Source organism: Homarus americanus, unplaced genomic scaffold, assembly GCF_018991925.1.
Source record: "Homarus americanus isolate GMGI-L3 unplaced genomic scaffold, GMGI_Hamer_2.0 scaffold40565, whole genome shotgun sequence".
NCBI classification, from domain to species: domain Eukaryota; kingdom Metazoa; phylum Arthropoda; class Malacostraca; order Decapoda; family Nephropidae; genus Homarus; species Homarus americanus.
This window is the reverse complement of record NW_024735503.1, coordinates 5133095-5154315: the sequence shown is the minus strand read 5'-3', so window position 1 is coordinate 5154315 and position 21221 is coordinate 5133095. Positions and strand designations below refer to the sequence as shown.

Below are 21221 nucleotides of genomic sequence, written 5' to 3'. Positions count from 1 at the left end.
GTTGCTAACCAGCTATCCTCTCATGTTTTGCGGTCGTGGAGTTTAATAAGAATCATTAGTGTTAAAACAGACTAGCATGACCATGACACAGGTACTATAGGTTAAGATAAGAGAAACGGTGAAAAATTTTGAGATTCCATTATAGTACAGTACTGCATACAGCTCCTCCCCGACTTACGACCACCTGGACATACGACCGCCTCAGTCGTACCAAAATTTTGTCAAATTTCGTATTTTCGAGTCCCAACGTCAATGATTGCGCTGTGTGCTGACAAAATTTTCGTTTGTAATTCACTTTAAAATGGCTGGCAAGCTTAAAAGTGAGAGTTTTGTGGTGCTGAGAAGAAAAAGAGACACCCATTTTAGATTTTCTATGTATTATTTAAGCATTTTCGACTTACGACCTTGATTTGGGTCCCTAACCCCGTCGTAAGTCAGGGAGGAGGTGTAATTGTAAATTCATAATTTTCTCCTAACATTCAACACTGTTTCTCGAATAATTCTGGAGTTCAAGATTGATAATTTCCACCAGAAATGTAGATATACATCCTAATGTCAGGCTACTTTTATAAGATACAGAAATACAGTACTGTTATGTGGAACTGTGGAAAAACTTTGTTTTGTATTTGATAATGGATTTGTTTATTATTATTATTATTATTGTTCATGCTTTTAGAAACAATACTTTCCTCTTCATCATACCTATATTCTTTGACAAAATACAGTACTGTACCTTCAAAATGAGACAAAATGAGACAAAATAGAACATATTTGATGATTTGACTACAGTATTTATGTTTTAAAGCTTTGATGCACGTTTCCTTGGCATATTTGTTACTGTCAAATGGAATACCTTAAATCATCATCAAAAGTAAGTAAAAAGCAAATTACAGTCCGTACTTCTTAAAATGTATTATTATTATTTAAAGGTGGAGTATTTATTGTAGTCACTGTTCTTAAACATTTACCATTTCCTCTTAAATTCAGTTTTACCAGGAACCTAATCCCTTTCTCTAATTTGGCAGTTGCAAGGTTTTAAGAAAATAGCACTTGCAAATACTGTACAGTAGTGAGGGCCAACTGTATCAAATCTTTCACAGCATTACCATATACAGTAGATAGCATTGGGTACATAATAACATATACAGTACTGTACTGTATAAGATAATGAGGAATATAATCCCACCATTTAATGTATATACATTTCATTTAACCTTAACAAAAGATAATTTGAAGTTTTTGTTACTTATTCTAAACCCTTTGGGTCTAATACAAATGAATAATCCTCACATGATGCTGATGCTGGTAAGGGTATGTTTAAATTAAAGATAAATTCATTACTGAAGGGAAAGCCTTTAACATGTCACTTTATGTGGAGGAGTTTTCCAGTACAGTATGTTGCACATTCAAGAGCCGGTGCATGCCCAGTACTTGCTAACAGTGCGTAACAGAGGCGTGACCGATCGCCCAAGCGGCTAACGAGCCGATCAGTGGTGAAGAGGATAAAAGAAAAGAAAAGAGCAAGATCTGAATGCCTGGTAAAATATCACACACTCACTGCTGAGACACCCAGAATAGAGGAATGAGTTAATGAGAATCATAAAAAAAAAATAAAAAATAAAAAGTTACTTTAACCCATGTAACATCCACCGGTTCACATTTATAAACATTAATTCAATCAAATACATATTCAATAATAAACAATAATGAATCTTTTGTACATAACAGTATTCTTAAGATAAATGACTATGTTTCTTTGAGTGTGCACGTATATATGGTATTGGCATTCCACTGTCTCACTTTTTCTTTTATATCAGTGGTTACTTCCACTGTACATTAAATAACATTAATTAAAGTATACATAAATTTGACATTAATTTTACTACAACAACAACCAAGGTCGTATTTTCCTCAGTTTCAGGTGGATAACTGACATTTCGGGTGTAAACACTGACAATGCTGTCTCTTATCCAATTGTGTGTTTTAATATTCTACATATTATTAATGAATTCTATTGTTCATTTCACATATATAAAGATTAATTAAATCAAATACATATTCAGTAATAAACAATAATGAATCTTTTGTACATATTCTTAAAAAGGTAAATGACGCGGTATCCTTAAATGCGCACGTATATGTTCCCAATCCATCTCTTTTTTTTCTTTGCCATTAGTGGTTAACTACTTCTATTGTTCCATTTATTAACATTAAATAACGTTACTTAAAACATATATATTATTTTTTTTTACATTAATTTTACTGCAGCTACAACCAGGGTCTTATTTTCTTACTTTTCTCGTGTAGACCCATCGTCCTGAACTCCCGACTGTAAACACAAATGAAAACAATGGTGTCCCATCTCTTGTGTGACCATATTATTATTCATTTATATTGTATAAGGTGCATTCAGAAACATTATTTAAAAATAGTTTGAAATTTTCATTAATTGTTTTGTTTTGGGGGAAAAGAGGGTAAAAAGCCACACAAAAGAAATGAAAGGGTCACACTTGGGAATGCATCTCATTAGTATAGTAACATTATACTAACCCAACTCTACCTCTGATCAGAGCAGCTGTGTGGCTTGTTTATATTTTGGTCAAGAGAATTACCGACAGGATGTGAAACTCGTATTTTTAGCTGTGATGTTTTTTGTTGCCATGATCGGCCACCAGGGTGTAGCATCATTGCTATTGTTTTGGCGTTATCGACTCATTGCAAATGGCTGACTGGCAGCTGAACTTTCTGTAAACATTTCTTTAATCTTTCTAGGGTCATTTTTCATTTAGATAATAAACAAATGTTTCTTAAAGGTAACACAGTTGTTAAATAATGTAAGACATGTATCTGGTGTGGGTTACGTATGCTGGGGAAGGAGGTACAGAGAGATGTTGTGAGCTTCCCTCTGCCATTAAGCCATAATTTACGTCTTCAGCAAATTTGCAGCAAGTTTGTGATAATAGATTGCGATAATTTGGCTTGTTTTTCAGTATTTTATTATAAGTACTAACAAAATTTTTGTGCTTAGTGGACTACTGCTCATCCCAGACTCCCTAGCTAGGCACCTATGGCGCATTAGACGCAGGGTAATTTGGGATACGTTGAAAAATAAAAATAAAAATGCGTCTTATATGCCGGCAAATACGGTACATATATTGTTTGTCACTTTTTATTTATTTTTTTATTTATGGTTCTTTATTATTATTATTATCATTATTATTATTATCATTATTATTATTATTATTATAATTACAGTGATTATTATTGTTATCATTATTATTTTAATATTTTATTTAATTTTTTAATTTTTTTTATAAATTTTATTTCCTATGAATTATTATTATTATTATATTATTATCAATAATATTTTTGCCCCCGCCCCTAGGCCCCGATGTGGGTCAGTGGCCTGTGCCCGGGTGGGCTAATCACCGCAGAAAAGAAGAAAAAAAAGAAAAAGAAAATGATTCATTCAAAAAAGTTGCTTCAGCTCAGTAATGAATTAACTTTACTTCATTACTGCAACATCTGCATATCTCAAGAAAAAATTACGATGGCAGATAAAGGCACAGTGTTAGAGAGGTAGCTACATGCACTGTGCACTATGAGATGATGCTATTGTGAATAGGATAAAAAAGTTCAGAAAATAATATTAAATGACACTTGGAGCTTACACTTCCATGCATTAATATTTCAATCCACCAAGTCTGTGTGATTGACACCTTTCCCATTCTACCATACTTGAGTTCTTCTCTATTATTCTGAGGATTCATAAGTTTCTTCACTCTCCTTCTCTTTATAAAGATCTTCTAACTTTTTCTTCTTCTTAGCGTTCTCTCTTATTTTCTTCTTCCTTGTGAATGACAATTTCTTCGAAACTGTAGTAAACAAATACAGTACTTCATTACTATATCACAGAATGACCAATAAGAATATCAGGATAACTATTGTCAATTGGTTTATTGAAGTGATACTGCATTAGATTTATATAAGAGAAACTAAATGTGAAAAACTCTTCTTAACAAATTGAAGTTCACTTACTATTTTCCATAGGAAAGGTTGCAGGAATCTTGTAATGCTTGATATGAAACGGTGTGAGAATATGAGTGTCAATAGCAAGCCAAGGAGGTGTTGTGTACATCCGGGTGAATGGAGAAGTAATTGAATAAACTGTATGAAGATGGTATTTTTGAATAAACGTCTGCCTGAAATACAATGTGACATTAATACAATACTCGGATAGAAAATAATGATGTCATAATTTATGGTTAAATACGTGTTTGATGAGTAAAAATGCTGACCAAGATAATAATTTAACATGTCAGGTATGTCATCTAATGATGTTGCCCTGTTGTTAACTACATGTATGTCACCTAATGATGTTGCCCTGCTGTTAACTACATGTATGTCACCAAATGATGTTGCCCTGCTGTTAACTACATGTATGTCACCTAATGATGTTGCCCTGCTGTTAACTACATGTATGTCATCTAATGATGTTGCCCTGTTGTTAACTACATGTATGTCACCAAATGATGTTGCCCTGCTGTTAACTACATGTATGTCATCTAATGATGTTGCCCCGCTGATAACTACATGTATGTCACCAAATGATGTTGCCCTGCTGTTAACTGAGTTATTTTTCTATCTGATTTTTTTAACCTGTCATGTAGCACTGACTAAAGGTAGCAAAACAAAAAATGGGTAGTGTTAGGGTGTTTAATCACCATGTGAAATAAGCTGCAGTGACTAATTTTCAGGTGATCTCTTATACAATAATCAAGAAGCTGTGCATAGAGAAATGATTAACAGAATACTGTACAAATGGCAACAGTAATAGACAATTATTTGGTTTTGGGATTTAGTTTCTTCAGAGATGCACTTATTCTGACAGTTAAACAAAGTAGATTACATCTTCATTAAAGTAAATGAAGAAAAAAGGTGTAACCAAAAATATAAAATACTGTACATATACAAACATTTCATCCCAATTATTTCAAAATGATGGACAGTGGACAGTTACAACAGCCTTACAATGTAAGTAATAAAAAGCTAACTTATTTAAACTTACTTGTCTGAATCTGTTGCCTTTAAAAGTTTGATAAAAGCATTTGTCTTAGAGTCATGATGAAGGAGATAATGTCCAGTTGCTATGCCAACAACTGCTGAAAATACGGAGTACAGTGTTGCCAGTGGCTGATGAGGTAAAAATCCAATATGTGGTTGTTTCCCTTCCTTCAAGACTGTGGCTAAATCTTTTTCCTCTGTTATGAGGATTTCGCCAGAATCCTCACACATACGTACTGAAATACAGTATATAAAACTTGCCATAAATAGATGGATAAGGTTATTATTGAGTATAATCTTACATGATTGAATAATCATTTATGGATGCTTTATTTCATTTATCTGGTTCAGACATTACGCATTTAGCAAAAAGATTACAATAGTACCTTTGAACAAACAGAAAACGCAATACTAACTGACGCAGTTCTCCCTATCGGAGCTGGCATTGTTACTGGTATTCTGGAAGATATGCATGGAACACAAATTTATCTACAACAAAATACTTCCATAATAATGGTGAACAATTAATTGATCAATCATTTGGCGATTTACACCATACCCAACTTAGGTCAGGTCGTACATACGGCACCACACCTCAGTACGGATCTGTTCATTCTCCCTACCCACCAATCCCCAGTGTGTCGGGACAGTATACTTTACCTTCTACATCCTCTATTCCTTCAGTGACCTGTAAGTTGTTTAACACCCGACTAACAATGGCTAGAGCAGGTTCAAGCATGTTTACTAACACTTTCATTGTATTTAAAGTGTTGCCGCAGAATGACAGCACGCATTGTTAAAATTGCGACAGTTGTATTATGTTTACGGGACCCTGCGTACAGTTAAGCCAAGACTGATGATTATGCCCAGTCTAATACAATACTTTCTTACGCACGTAAGATCCCACTTAAGGTAGCCCGTACCCCACTGGCCAGTACAGTTACACCTGTGGCGCCGATTCATCACAAAGTTTCCAAGGATACTTGCACGAAACCTAAACAGCATCTGTTAAGCAAACACTGTAACACCAATGGTCATAGAATTGGCCATTGTTACCAGCTCCAGCAAGGCGGTAACAAAGCCAAACACCACACAACCCCTACAGCAAATTCAAGACCACGACAAGACCTACCTCCGTCCCATTCAGCAGCTGTTCAGACCAAGTCTACTACTGTACCGACAGGTGATATGTGGTGTATATTACATGAAACATGAAAAAGCATTAGAACCAACGCACTCTGTAAAGAATATGGCATGTCATCATCGACTGCCTCTACAATCAGCTGGTTGATATGTAAACAAAGCTGCCGGGAATACGACATACACACCTCAAAATAAGTTAAAATACAGTAGTCTATTGTTTTTATTTATTATTGTACAGTAAACTGTACAGTACAGTCGGTCCTTAACATATGAGGGTTTAACTAACACGGATTTGCAAATACGCGGATTGCCGCTGGAGGAATATACATTCAAAGGAATATACATTATTCAAATCGCGCGCAACACCGCACACTGCACACCACACACACACACACAATTCTGCTCCCAACTATACCGCCCTTCAGGATTTATTGAACAGTCTCCAAAACTGGGCCACCAACAACCATGTCACCATCAACCATACCAAGACCATGGTTATGCACATCAACCTCTCCTCCGACATTGTCCCACCTCCTTCCATTACTCTAGGTCCGAACACACTCCAGGTTGTAGATTCCACGAAGCTCCTCGGCGTCACCATAGACAACAAACTAAATTGGAAACCACACGTCAGTGAAGTTATCAAATCCTCCAGTTTCCGTCTCCACCTCCTCCGCCGACTCAAGTCCCTCGGAGTTCCTGCACACAGCTCCTCAGTGTTTACACAACATTCATACTTCCCAAGCTCACCTATGCCTCCCCACCTGGTCTTCCTCCCTAAATGCCACACAACGTAAACACCTAGAAAAAGTGCAAAAGAGGGCATGCAAGATTATTCTCTCCCCTTCCTACTCCACATATCAAGAAGCGCTCAACACACTGACCCTTTCGACTCTCACTGACCATCACCACGACCTCATCTGCAAATTTGGTAAGAAGCTTCTACACCATCCCCGACACCGGCTCCTACTACCACCTGAGATCCCTTGTCCGAGAATTGCTGTTCGACACCACAACCGCATCCAGCCCATACGTGCACGAACTGATCGCTATAAGAACAGCCCAGTCCCAACCATTGTAAAAATTATCAATAACTTGTAATAAATCAGTGTATTCACTCCCAGTAAACACTGCTCCTTACACTGTAGTTTGAGCTTTTCCACATCTAGTTATTATATGTCTTATTTGTGTCACTTATGTTACTTGTATATTATTTGTAATTCGTAACCCATTCCCCAAATATGTAACTGTATATTTTCAGCCTTCTGGCTGCCAAGCTCTTTCAATAAACCATTAATTATTATTATTATTATTATTACACATCACCCGCACCATCCCACATTCCTGCGCTCCCTCAGTCAGTCAGTCTCGCTGTAACCACGCTTGTGTTGACATCAGCATTGTAGTTGCAAAAATATTACATTTCCGTGAATGTATTATATCAAGTACAGTATGAATAGAATATCACTAATATAACAGTATTTTAACCGAAAACTATTAAAAAAACGAGTAACATATCTTGAACATCGGAAGGTTAGGTAAAGTCTTTCGTTTTCATGTAGTTTATCCTAATTTACATTGAAATACATTACGTTTCAGCAAAACTACTATTTATTTCTGAGAATATGGAAATGTAGTATTTTTGCTGAAATGATGTACGTATTACAGTGGAAAGTGACGAAAGCAATGACTTTTGCTTTCTTTCGTTCATAAGATGTTACCGTAATCGCTTTTCGAATGGTTTTCAGTTAAAAAACTGTTGTATTACAATAATATTCTATCCTAATTCACATGTAATGCAACAGTTTTTAACTGAAAACCATTCGAAAAGCGATTACGGTAACATCTTTTGAACGAAAGAAAGCGAAAGTCATTGTTTTCATCACGATTTTATCCCACTTTTCACAGCAATACGTATGTCATTTCAGCAAAAATATTACATTTCCGAGAATGTATTATATCAAGCACAGTATGAATAGAATATCATTGTAATATAACAGTATTTTAACCGAAAACTATTAAAAAAACGAGTAACATCTCTTGAACAGTGGAAGGTTAGGTAAAGTCTTTTGTTTTCGTCATGTATTTCATCCTATTTTACATTGAAATACATCACGTTTTAGCAAAACTACTATTTATTTCTGAGAATATAATCATTCAGGCGCAGTTTAGGTAAAATATACATGTGATGTAAAAGTTTTTTAACTGAAAACGATTCGAAGAACAATTACCCTCTTGCCCTGTTCAAGGAGAAGACTGGGAGGAGCTGTTTGGTGCTGAAGACAATGACAAGGAAAATGATTTTGATGGATTTTAATGAAAATATTCAGAAATATGGTATCATAGTATTTATTCAAGTGAATTAGGAAAGAATATTATTGTAATACAAGTTTTTTAACTGAAAACCATTCGAAAAGCGATTACTGTAAAATCTTTTGAACAACGAAAGAAAGCGAGTCATTGTTTTTGTCATGATTTTATCCCACTTTCCACTGTAATACGAACGTCATTTCAGCAAAAATATTACATTTCCATATTAATTTCTGAGAATATATTCATTCAGTCACAGTTAAGGTAAAATATACTTGTGATGTAATATTTAAATGAAAATACCTGGTATTTAGAAATACGGAATCGTAGTTTTCTTTTGTTTCAAATTTAATTAACAAAGGTTGATGTTTCAAATGTAATGAACAAAAATTTATGTATCTATAAATAACCTTTAAAAAATGAATACTTTATGTTTTACATCATCCTGTGCTACCATACCATGCATTTGGCTACTTTGGGCTTGCTATGATGACGCAAGAGACCTGCCCTGGCAACTGTACCGACACTCACAGCTGGTGGTGCGTCGTTTCCATTGTTTACTGGTAGTTACTGGTAAATACTTTTCAACCTAACGAAACTATTACCCGTTTAGAGGTTGACCCCCAAGTTTTTGCCAAAAAATTTGGTCTTAAAAACTTGAACTACACACAGGTATATACGGTAAATAAGGACATAGGGGGCCAGGGGTGTTTTTAGGGGGGGGGGCAGCAAAAATACGCGGATTCTTAACTAGACCTCCCCTCCCTCCCCCCATCTTTCCAGCCAGGGTTTGGTGCTTTTAGGCTTAAAGTTTTTATCTTGTAAAATATCACAGACTAAAGTTAGGAGAATATAACTTGCATTGTTATAATCCTTGCAGGACAGCGGATAATTTGAATATAGCCATCACATATTTTGCACAAGAGATAAAATTTTTAGTACATTAGTGTAGTAAATTTTGTTAATATACGTACAAGTTTTTCAACTGTATTTTTGGGTAGGTTTACATAACTTTCTTCATTTATTTTTACTCATTTACATGCACACACCATCCTAAAATAAAAGTAAAGAAATAAATAAATAAATTAAAGAAGACAAAATCCCCAGGGCCGGATTAAATTTTCCCTCGAGTCTTGAATGAGTGTAGGGAACAGATTAGAAGACCCCTCGTAAATTTATTTACAAAATCATTAGACACGGGAGTTGTGCCAGACTTGTGGAAACAGGTAAATGTAGTACCCATATTCAAAAAGGGAGACAGAGTATCAGCGTCAAATTACCGGCCGATCAGTTTGACGTCAGTAGTGGGGAAATTTCTTGAATCAATTATAGCAGATAGCATCCGATCGCATTTAGAGAAAAGCAAATTAATCTACGACTCTCAACATGGGTTTACAAAGGGAAAATCTGCTGACTTTTTTAGGAAAGTCTTCGAGGTAGTAAATAATGATGAAAATTACGATGTTATTTACTTAGACTTTAGCAAAGCATTTGACAGAGTACTGCATCAAAGGCTTCTGAGAAAAGTTAAGGCTCATGGTATCGAGGGGAAAGTTTTACATTGGATAAAATCATGGCTCACCGATAGAACGCAGAGGGTCAGCTTAGATGGTGTTAAATCTGAGTGGGGCTGTGTAACCAGTGGGGTTCCCCAGGGCTCAGTACTAGGTCCACTCTTGTTCATAATCTACATAAACGATCTAGATACTGGGATCAGCAGTGACATAAGCAAGTTTGCGGATGACACCAAAATAGGGCGGTAGATTAATTTAGGGCAGGATGCAAATGCACTACAGGAGGATCTAAATAAACTGCAGGGGTGGTCTGAAAAATGGCAAATGAAATTCAACACCAGCAAGTGCAGCGTACTTAATATTGGAAGAATAAATACTGTCAATGTAGACAGCCTTAACAACATCAACCTAGAGAAGTCGACTTGTGAAAGAAACCTAGGGGTAGTTGTAAGCCTGGACCTACGGCCTAGAAAACAGTGCGTTAATGTTCGAAATAAGGCAAACAGAGTATTGGGTTTTATATCTAAAAGTGTAAGTAATAAGAGTGCAAAGGTCTTATTGCAACTATATCTTGCGCTAGTCGGGCCACACCTTGATTATGCGGTTCAGTTCTGGTGCCCCTATTATATTATAGAATGGATATCAATTCACTAGAGTCGGTGCAGCGAAGAATGACGAAAATGATTCCGGGACTTAGAAACCTTCCGTATGAGGATAGGTTAAAGAAACTAAACTTGCATTCCCTAGAAAGACGAAGAGTGCGGGGAGATAAGATAGAAGTATTTAAGTGGGTGAAAGGAATCAATAAAGGAGATAGAGATAAAGTTCTTATAATATCCGAGCAGGATAGGACTCGGAGCAACGGATTTAAGGTGGATAAGTTTAGGTTTAGGAGGGAGATAGGAAGGAACTGGTTCACAAATAGGGTGGTGGACGAGTGGAACAAGCTTAGCAACTTTGTAGTAAGTGCTGGAATGCTGGAAAGTTTCAAAAGGAGGCTGGACAGATTCATGGATGATAGAGTGGTAGTGACTCTCGACAGGAGCTGCCATGCACAGGCCAACCGGCCTATTGCAGACTCCTTATTTTCTTATGTTCTTATGTGTGTTTTGTGTGATCTCGTAGTTGTATTTTGTATGATCTCGCAATGTCTAAGCGACCAGCTACTAAAACTCCCAGCAATGTTGCTAAGAGATCACGTGTGGCAATTACACTGGACGTGAAATTGGATATCGTAAAAAGACATGAACACGGAGAAGGAACGTCAGTGATTGGGCGCGTGCATGGCTTGGCTCCGTCTACGGTGCATTCTATAGTTAAAAGCGCCAACAAGATCAAGGAGATGGCCGGGTCTGCAACACCACTGACGGGTACGAAGGTGAAAAGGTTCCATGATGCTGAGATGGAGAGTATGGAGCGGATGTTGAGCACGTGGATTGATGACCAGACCCAGCGCCTTAAAACACCTTTATCGCAACGCATGATTCAACAGAAGGCAGTAGAGAACAACAGCTTTCAGTGCAAATTGACAGCGATAAGGTGGTTGACGACACTGGCAGTGGTGATGAGAGTGAGGTGGCTGACGACCTTGGCAGTAAAAGAGTGAGGTGGCTGATGACCCCAGCCTCCTCTCACCCTAGTAAACCTTCACCCTCTTCCCTAATGTCAACTTCAGCAAGCAAGCAACACAGCACATCAGAGGTAAATTAACAGTCTACGTTTAAAACTTACCTCACACACCTACACACATAAACATTAAAATATTCACACATTCAAACATGTAAAGTATACTGTACCTGTAAACATATATGCCTAATAAAGTAAATTGTGTGTTATTGATGTTTAGTTGATATTATGCCCTTGTTTCTTTATCTATTTTATGTCCTTAATGTATTGAGTAAAACAAGTGTTAAAATCTGACGGCCGTGACCACCACGATGCCCGTATCCCCCCTATTTACTTTATTTCCTATGGGAGAAATTGCTCCGTTCTTCGCAATTTCGATATTCGCAACGAGTTTCATGCCCGTAACCTTTGTGATAAGTAAGGCAGCCCTGTATAGCAAATTAATATTAAAATTAATCACTGCCTTACAAGAATTCATCAATGTAAGTTATATTCTCCCCAGTCAATTCAGTGAAATTTTATAAGCAAAAAAAAGATAAGACACATGGGATTAAAGTCCCCGCCGGCTGGTGAATGCCTCACCTCACTTCACCCCCCACTCCTCTCCCTTGCTTGGCTGTCAACACATCACCTCCCCCTTCCCAGGGGTAAGGGTAGTTTTAGGCTTAAAATTTTTATCTTACAAAATGTCACAGATTCTCAGTTGGGGCAGGGGGAGGGCCAGCATAAAGTAATGAAAACTAAGTTGAGAGGAAAGTGAAAGTGCCTGGTGAATCAGACGAGGGGCAGGTGATGCGCAGTGCTAATGAGACCACCCTTTCACATCAACTGATTGCTAGTAAACAGACCATTTTGCATCCCTTAACTTTAGCTGTGTTGATTTTTGAGTGTTTGTTTTAGCATAATACTACGAAAAACAATGTTTTGTTTATTCTAGGAGATGGGCTGAGGTGCATCTGCGTAGACTCTCAGTCTTTTTAGTATTTTGTGTTTCTCTCAAGTACCAAACTAAATTATTCCATTTAAACAACACTCCGATTTGGTGCGAATTCAGTAAAAGCGACTCTCTTGGAACGTATCTCGTGTTATATCGACATTCTACTGTACCTATCGTCTGTGGTCTCATATTGTTTCACACAGAGTATGCACAGATACTTTTTTTTTAGCTACTGTACCACATTGTACCTCAAGCAGGCCATCCCAGGCACGACACATGCCTTGCGGAAACCGCTCTACCATGCCGTTGGATTGAGGGTGGTAAGCAGTACTGTTGTGTGGTGCCTGGAAGTGCCGAGGAACTGTAGGAGACTGTGCCAGAGTTGTGACTCAAACTGGGCTCCTCGGTCAGCGATGACAGTCATGGGAGGACTGAAACGGGAGACACAACCAGACAGGAAGGCGCGGATGGCTGACTCTGCTATAGCATTAGGCATGGGAATGGCTTCTGTCCACCTGGTGAAACGGTCAATGCAGGTGAAAATGTAGGTGTTGCCGCAGGATGCTGGAAGAGGTCCCACAATGTCGAGGTGCTCTACCTGGAGGCGTCCTTTGGGTACAGGAAAGGTTTCTAAGGGAGCCCGTGTGTGCCGATGTATCTTAGAGGACTAGCAGATAAGGCACTGGGCAGCCCATAGCCGAGTATCAGCCTTGATGCCGGGCCAGACGACATGTTGCGTGAGAAGGCGCTGGGAGGCCCGTACACCTGGGTGGCTGAGACCATGGATGCGGTCGAAGATGGCGCAGCGGTGGATGTGAGGCACGAACGGTCTAGGCTGCCCACAGGACATGTCGCACCACAGCGTCACAGTGTAAATCGGCATATCTACAGTATATTTGTATGTATGTCCGGCCTATGCATTCGCGTTTAATCCTGCTGCAGAAGGAATATGTGAACTGGCACTCATACAAACGACTGCTCACACAGCACTTACACAATGTGTTTATACACCTAGTTCCACGAATATGGTGTTTCATGCACATCTTCATACTGTTTGATTTTTTCTTGACCAACTCAGTGTCATTTTACAATGCTTGGATGGTGGTAAGCACTTCATAATTCAAGGTTATTATTTTATTATGTGGCTTCAGACTACAGCTCCTCCCCGAGTTACAACCTACTCTACTAACGACCACCCGCATTTACGACCTGCCTCAGCAGTATCAAAATTTTGTCAAATTACGTATTTTCGAGTCCCAACGTCAGTACAGAGAAAATTTTCGCTTGTAATTCACTTTAAAATGGCTGGCAAGCTTAAAAGTGAGAGCTTTGTGGTGCTGAGAAAAAAAAGAGACACCCATTTTAGATTTTCTATGTATTATTTAAGCATTTTCGACTTACGACCTAGATTTGGGTCCCTAACCCCGTCGTAAGTCGGGGAGCAGCTGTATTGTGAACTCACCAGTAGTGCCCTCATAACCTTGCCAGCCCATATTTTTTTCCCTTTAATTTTAGTTTAACTTCAGATCTTTAATCTTTAAATGTTAATATTGCTTCCAGCAAACTCATTCTAGTATCTGACAATTTAACATTACTGGATTTACTTATCTCAATGAAACACAAACTTCTTCATTTGAAGATATTATTTTTCTTTGGGTTTTTGTGATTCCCAGTATTTTGTACCAACTTTCAGCCTCATTTTATCAATGTTATGTATGTTTTGTTATTACAGACATGTGTCTTTGAAAGTTACAATTGTACATGTTACAGCCCTGACATGTAAGTTATTTAAGACTAGGAATTCAGACTCTAAACCCCTGGTTGTAGATTTTGTAGATTCCTCAGTTTAGCTACAGAACATTTTATCTTTTGTAACATGGATAGGCACCCATAGGTATTATGTGATACTACGTGGTTAGTATACTCCTCTTAGAACTTGGAGGGTGCAAGCTGAGCAATGTATTAGCCCCTGTCTAACAGACAGCAATGCTTATATAAATATGGGTTACATACATTAGGTTTATATAATTACATCACCCACGGTAACTTTCTTATGAGCCGTGAGTCGTCATCAAGCGGACATGTGACAGTGTATTCCCACTATGCCCTCACACCTTGACTGCAGAGTCATCAATTAAGTAGCCGGCTATCGCCAGTTCAACTCCCGTCTCTGAGCCACTGAGACGTGTGCTCTAAGAAGTTAGATATACCCAAACTTTGTACATTATTAATGCTCACAGCTCATAGCGTTAATTACAGTGATATCCCAGTTATTGTGCAATAGTTTATTTTCTTAATAAATGGAGAAAAGACCATTTTGGTTTCAAAACTTAATCCATAAACATTTATGAATGTTGCTCCCAGTTCACCTCAAATTAGCGCTACCACAAGTAACCAGAAATTGCAACACTCATACACACGTACTGAAATATATATAAAGCATGCCAAAAAGTTTTTTTAATATGATAGCAAGTGTCCACTACCTTATAAAAAATGTACTTTTATTTTTCCTCCACATAGAAGTGACGTTTTCTTTCAAGCCATTCACCATTATAATGTGGAACGATATCAAGCATGAATAATGTACACCCACAGATTCTTTTTTTTTTTCCACTTCCACTCATTCATTCATTCCTGCTTTAACACAGTATAGGTGTCTGTCATGGTAAACTGTTTCCATAATGACAAATAACTACTGTACTGTACTTGATTAACTGAGTTACATCACCTCAGAATTCTTAAATAGAAAGTAATCAACCAGGGTTTCTGTGCCACCTGACCCATATGTAATCAGCCTACTCACCATCATTTTAAATAATGTACTGTATGCAGTATAACCATGGTCATTGCATCCCCAAACTTAAATCATCTTTATCCTTCCACATTCCTTGCACCATAGCCTTTTCCACCATTCACACCTTTAGAACCCTCAGTGTATATACCGACAAGACAGTTTTGGTCATCACCCAGTACTAATCTTCCACCCAGCCCCCACATTACAGGAATCAACACATACTTTGCTTCATCACTCAGCCCAATCTGTGGGGCATATGCATGTACAGGTTGTACCTCTCTAGTCCGGCAACCTCGGGACCTGATCGGTGCCGGACCATGGAAATTCACCCTTTTCCTGGATAGATAGTGACTTGTGCATACACTTGGAAGCACTAGCACCACTTTCACTGCTTCGTGGTCTCTTTGAAGACATATTGAAGGGTTAAACGTTGTACAGTAGGTTCTCAAATTTCGCGAGGTTTTAATTCGACGTTTTTTACTTGGACACAAAAAAAAAAACACTGCACAATTTAAAATTTCGACGGTGGAAACTCAAATTTCGACGGGTTTGAGCAGCCCGCCAACGTTCAGACGTGCACAATTGTGTAAACAGCATCATTTCTCTATGTACAAAACATTCATTATTGTTTATTATTGAATGTCTTTTTGATTGAATTAATGTTTATGCGTGCAAAATGAACAATGCAATTCATTAATAATACGTAGAATATTAAAACACACGAGGAGACGAGACAGCATTGTTTCGTTGTTTACAAAACCAGTGACTGACTGGTTCTGCATATAAAACGAAGAAAAGAAGACCCTGGTTGTAGCTGTAGTAAAATTAATATGGTTGTTTTAAGTAATGTTATTTAATGTTAATAAATGGAACAATGGAAGGAGCTAACCATTAATGGTAAAAAAAAAGTGAGATCGCGTATGTAAGTGAGCACATGTGAAAACATATCGTCATTACTCTACATAAGAATATGAAAGCAACACTTATTTACTGTTCATATATATTTTAATTAATGTTTCTGAATTTAAAACAAAAATTCTACCCACCAGTGGTGGTAAAGTTGAAAACAAAGACAGCCAATGTTGTTGTGTGTGTTTTTACTCGGATGATGAAGTTGCCAAGCCATCAGGTCCAACTCTAGCTAAAGCTGTAGAACATAAAAACTTTTCTGTGTTGTTTTTAGTTTTTATTTAACTTTATCTGTGTTATTTTCATTGGTTTATTAGGATGTTGCTTTATTACAGGTAGTAATTCGCCAAAAAAGTAGGGTAAATAAGGCCAAATTTAGCCAAACATCGAAAAGTACCAGACTCAAATTAATTTTCTCCATGGGCAAACTAAAATCGTTTCAGACCACAGAAGTTTCCGGACCACAGAATGCCGGACTAGAGAGGTACAACCTGTATGACACTCAATAGATCTTAGCTAACTTAATTTACCAAGTGGTAATCTATTTTACAAAGCTGTAATACTATAGTCCTTGGCATGCATACCTGTGACAAGCAGACTGAGGCTTTCAGACAGTTTAGTAAAAAATAACCTAGCTTAGGACTGACAGTTCCAGATAGAATGTCAGAGTCTAATAAAATGTTGATGCTATAATGCATTACTATGCTTTAATAACTAAAGTCTTTGTGACTGTACCCTATGTCAATTCATACTCTAAACATCAACATTTAAAAATTAAGAGAGAGAGACATCTCATTTAAACAGTGGGGAGGGTGATGACAACGGTTTTCTGGAAATGAAACAAGGTACAGTATCCCATCCATTATATACAATGGTATCAAGTAAGAGATCCCAATTACTTTACCAGGACTAGAAAAGGGTGTAAAATGATATCACAGTAGTTGAGAATGATGGTGTTCTATGAGTAACACCTTCTAATCACCTTTCTCTTGATGAAACAACTCAAGGGGTGGAGCAGAAGGTTGAATTGGGATGTGTTGATAAAGAGCAGCCCTAACTCTCGCTGTTCTTGGGAAGACCCTTTATCAAGACAAATGATATGCACACATGTATAAACTCAAATACCTAAATATCAAGACAACAAAGTAATTACAAGTTTTTAGCTTAGTTATTACACACCTTGAAGAAGTGTTGTATTAGGACGCACTAAGAGGTGAATCCACTGCTGTACAATTTCAGATAGTGTGTTGACTTCACATCCAAAATATGCTTGACTTTCTGGTTTTGGGTACACAATGTATGCTTGGCTTGACTCCTGTTAAGTTAAGAGAGATCAACTTTATTTTACTTAAAAACACACTATATCCATATTCCTTAAGTTAAAACATGAGCAGCAGATACATTAATATCCCCCACTAAAATTTGAATATTTTCAACATATACTGACTGGTAGTAGTACAGGTAAACCACCGATTTTCCGGCACCCTTGGTTCCAAAGCCTTGCATGATTATCCGTTTTGCCGGACCAACCGAAGTCAGGTAATAAAAATTCAACAATACACCTCTAACCCACTAATTATACACCTCCTGTGTCCCTAAAGCACCATGGACTGCTAGAAACTTAAATTAAACAAATATTAAATGTAAATTAAATGTGAAAAAGCCATAATTTTGAGCAACACTACTGTACACAATTTGTACTCAAATGTACTGTACTAGACTAGACTAAAATTTTTATCTCTTGTGCAAACTATGTGCAAACTATGTTTTAGTCCATATAACACGCGGACTTTGAACATATAATCAACGACCTCACCAGCCAGGACTCGAACCCTCGACCTAATGCATGGGACCAGGGAACTCTACCAACCATACCACAAGAGCACTAAAAGCAGTTCTAGACTATGTGACATTTCACAAAAATCCTGTTCATCGAGCTGATGGCGCCGTGAACCTCTCATTGGGAACTGCTCGTGCTTCTTATGTGGATGTCAGTAGCATTTTACCGAATCCAGCTGGTATGAAACACGAGGTACCATGTATACTTCATTTTTAGTCCATATAACAGCTCTTGTGGTATGGTTGGTAGAGTTCCCTGGTCCCATGCATTAGGTCGAGGGTTCGAGTCCTGGCTGGTGAGGTCGTTGATTATACTATTTTCTATAAAAATGCCATTGAATTTCTGTATATGTCATGTATTTCATGGGGCAAAGGGAGGCTGGGGAACGTAACTCCCGTATTTTATCTATTTCTTATGGGAGAAATTGATTCCGTTAACGTTGTTTCCATTAACGTCGCGGTTTTCAAGAACGGAACCACGACGTTAAGCGAGGACTTACTGTACTTGTATCCGGCTAATCTCTTAGCTGTGAATAGGGCTTCCTGTCTTTCACTGTCACACTGTATATCCACCTCACCCTTCTCATTTTAGCTAGCTTAAGTCTGCATATGTCATCATCTTTAACTGTCCATACAGTAAACCCCCGCTTTACGCGGTTTCACTTTACGCGTTTCCACGTTTTCGCGGTACCCTGCCGAAACTGGAATGCTCACTTTCCGCAATGTGTGTACCCTTTTACGCGGAGAGCGGCGCGAGCAGGGTGTGCACAAGGTTGCCCAGCCATCAAAACATTACCGAGTTCTTCACCCGCCACCCACCACAGCCGGGCCAAGTCAGTGATAGTGATAATGATAGTGAGGATATGGACTTATATGGACTTTGAGGGGTTTGACAAAGAGGCCCTGCAAGCCTCTGTGGTGGATAGTGATACAATTGATACAAGTAGGTAGTAGGTGGTAGGTAGCTATCAAACAGGGAGGTACTACCACCTGGAAAGATATTGGAAGCATAATGTGTTGTCTAATGGTAGACCCTGCTGCCATATGGCATCACGAAAATTGTGACCAAGTCCCAGGTTGCTGATCTGACTTTCTGCCTCATTTACACTTAATTGCAGGGTCTCAATTGTTTCTCTTACTTTGACAACACAATATACATACAGTATTTCTCACTCTTGATATTTTTTCATTTTTTCTAAATTCATTTATGGCTCATTATTTTTATTTATAATTTTTATTAATTGTTATTTATTTTTATTAATTTTATTATTATTGTTATTATTGTTGTTATTTTATTATACTTTCGCCCCCAAGGCCTTGATGTGGGTCATTAAAAATGACCTGTGCCTGAGTGGGTTAATGACCGTTAAAAAAAAAAAGTGATACAGGTGAGGGCCAATAATCTGCCCTCTGCCTCAGAACCAACCCCCTATCCCCGTGTGCCCAGCCATCTTTTCTACTAATGTAAGTGTTAAAAAACCTAATATTATTGATATTTCTCTTAATTATTAATTGTGTGTGCATACCATCATAAAATTAAGAAGTTATTTTTACTACAACGTAGGTATTGTGTCTGAAAAAGTGGAGTTTGGGGGTCGGCCCGGTCTCTATTTCAATTAATCCCATATGTTATGTTGTTCACATTACGCGTTTCTCACTTTACGCGGGCCGCCGTGGGTTCAATTGACCGAGTAATGTGAGGGTTCACTGTATTTCGCTGCCATACAAAATCATAATTCTCATGCCAGTTCCATACATCTTTCATTTTAAGAGGAGGAAAGGCCCTCTTACCAATAAACACTTCATTCCGGCCAAAGTACCATAATAATAACCAAGTAAGGATATAAAAACAGTTAAGTCACATCAAAATGTAAGGTCTATTTAGTCAATGGGCACACTATGAAAAGAGACATCAGCAAGCTTAAGTCCCATGAGGGAAAACACATTGTGAGTAACTAATTCTCTTTATCATCATCTTCACCATTTCCATTTTTCACGCTGAGTTGCCATTACCTGATATATGATGAGATCCCAGTTGCCATCAGGCAAATTTTAAGTATATTTTACAACTTCCTTCCTAATCCTAACCTAACTCACTTTTACAGAGTGTAAACTAGGCATTGCTGTATATATGTATGTGCATATTAGTTGACCTCATCAGTAAGTCACCCCTTGTTTTTGCCCAAAAATCCTTAATATTTCATATACAGAATCTCATGAATAAGCTGACCATAACTTTGTGGGAAACCAGTACGCCTAGTAGAGCATTCGGGCCAACAGACTCTCTGTGAAAGGGGTTGTCATCCAGAACTGATGTGCTATGTTTAGACTGTTGAGCCTCTCATTGAAAGGCTTTCCACAAAGCTAGCACCTGTCTCTTGCTAACAATTCTTACAAAACTGATTCCTACAGATTTTTTAGTAAAATTCTGTTGGCTTTTAAGCATTGTTATTACAGTAACTTGGTTGGAAGCGATGTTTCCTCCTTTGAGAAAGTGTTCCTGTAACCAGCTTGAGTTAGTGAGTTACTATCTCCCAACAATTCAACACATCATTACAGTATATGAACCACAAGGATGTCTGATCACTTAGGATGTTGAAAACTTAATTAAATCAACTTCATCAACTCACAAGAATCAGTTATTTTACAGTAAAGAAATTCTTACCTTTTTAGATCTAAATCTAGACAATCCATGAAGATTATGCCGGACTATGATGCGGAAGGGTTGTAAAGTATTGCCGGGATCTGAACTGCTAAAATCAAGTGAAAAAAGCTGATAATGTACATTGATGCCAGACCAAGCGGGACAGTTTTGTCTCTGAAATTAAAAGAAAAACGTTACCATTTATTTTAAGTTCAACTTCAGTGTTCTGAGTGGCTAATGGCTAGTGCCTGAAGAACCAGCTGGAGAGTTGCATTCATCCAGATTATACTTGCCTGATTTTGGGGATCCCTTTAAGTCCAAGAAGGTGCTAGACATTAGTGTTATTAAGCCAAGTTACCTCCTTGATTATGATATACAGTGGTCCCCCGGTTAACGAGCGCCTCGGTTAACGAGATTTCGGTTAACGAGTTACCTTCCATA

General features: G+C 37.8%; 1 protein-coding gene across 3 annotated transcripts in view; it reads right to left on the bottom strand.

Moving 5' to 3' along the window:
- Positions 1–21221, bottom strand: part of LOC121871237 (little elongation complex subunit 2-like) — a 47822-nt gene that overhangs the window by 3492 nt on the left and 23109 nt on the right. Inside the window, exons 12-16 of one of the 3 annotated variants that reach the window (XR_006089850.1) lie at positions 20802–20954; positions 17477–17612; positions 5069–5300; positions 4039–4202; positions 3672–3875 (exon numbers count right to left, since the gene is read on the bottom strand). Coding sequence is in view for 2 of the 3 variants with exons in the window: in XM_042373446.1 (XP_042229380.1) it covers positions 3754–3875; positions 4039–4202; positions 5069–5300; positions 17477–17612; positions 20802–20954 (807 nt within the window). In the remaining variant the exon portion in view is untranslated. Of the gene's footprint in view, positions 1–3360; positions 3876–4038; positions 4203–5068; positions 5301–17476; positions 17613–20801; positions 20955–21221 lie in introns of those variants that run through there. The other 2 variants (XM_042373446.1, XM_042373448.1) reach the window with 2 other exon arrangements.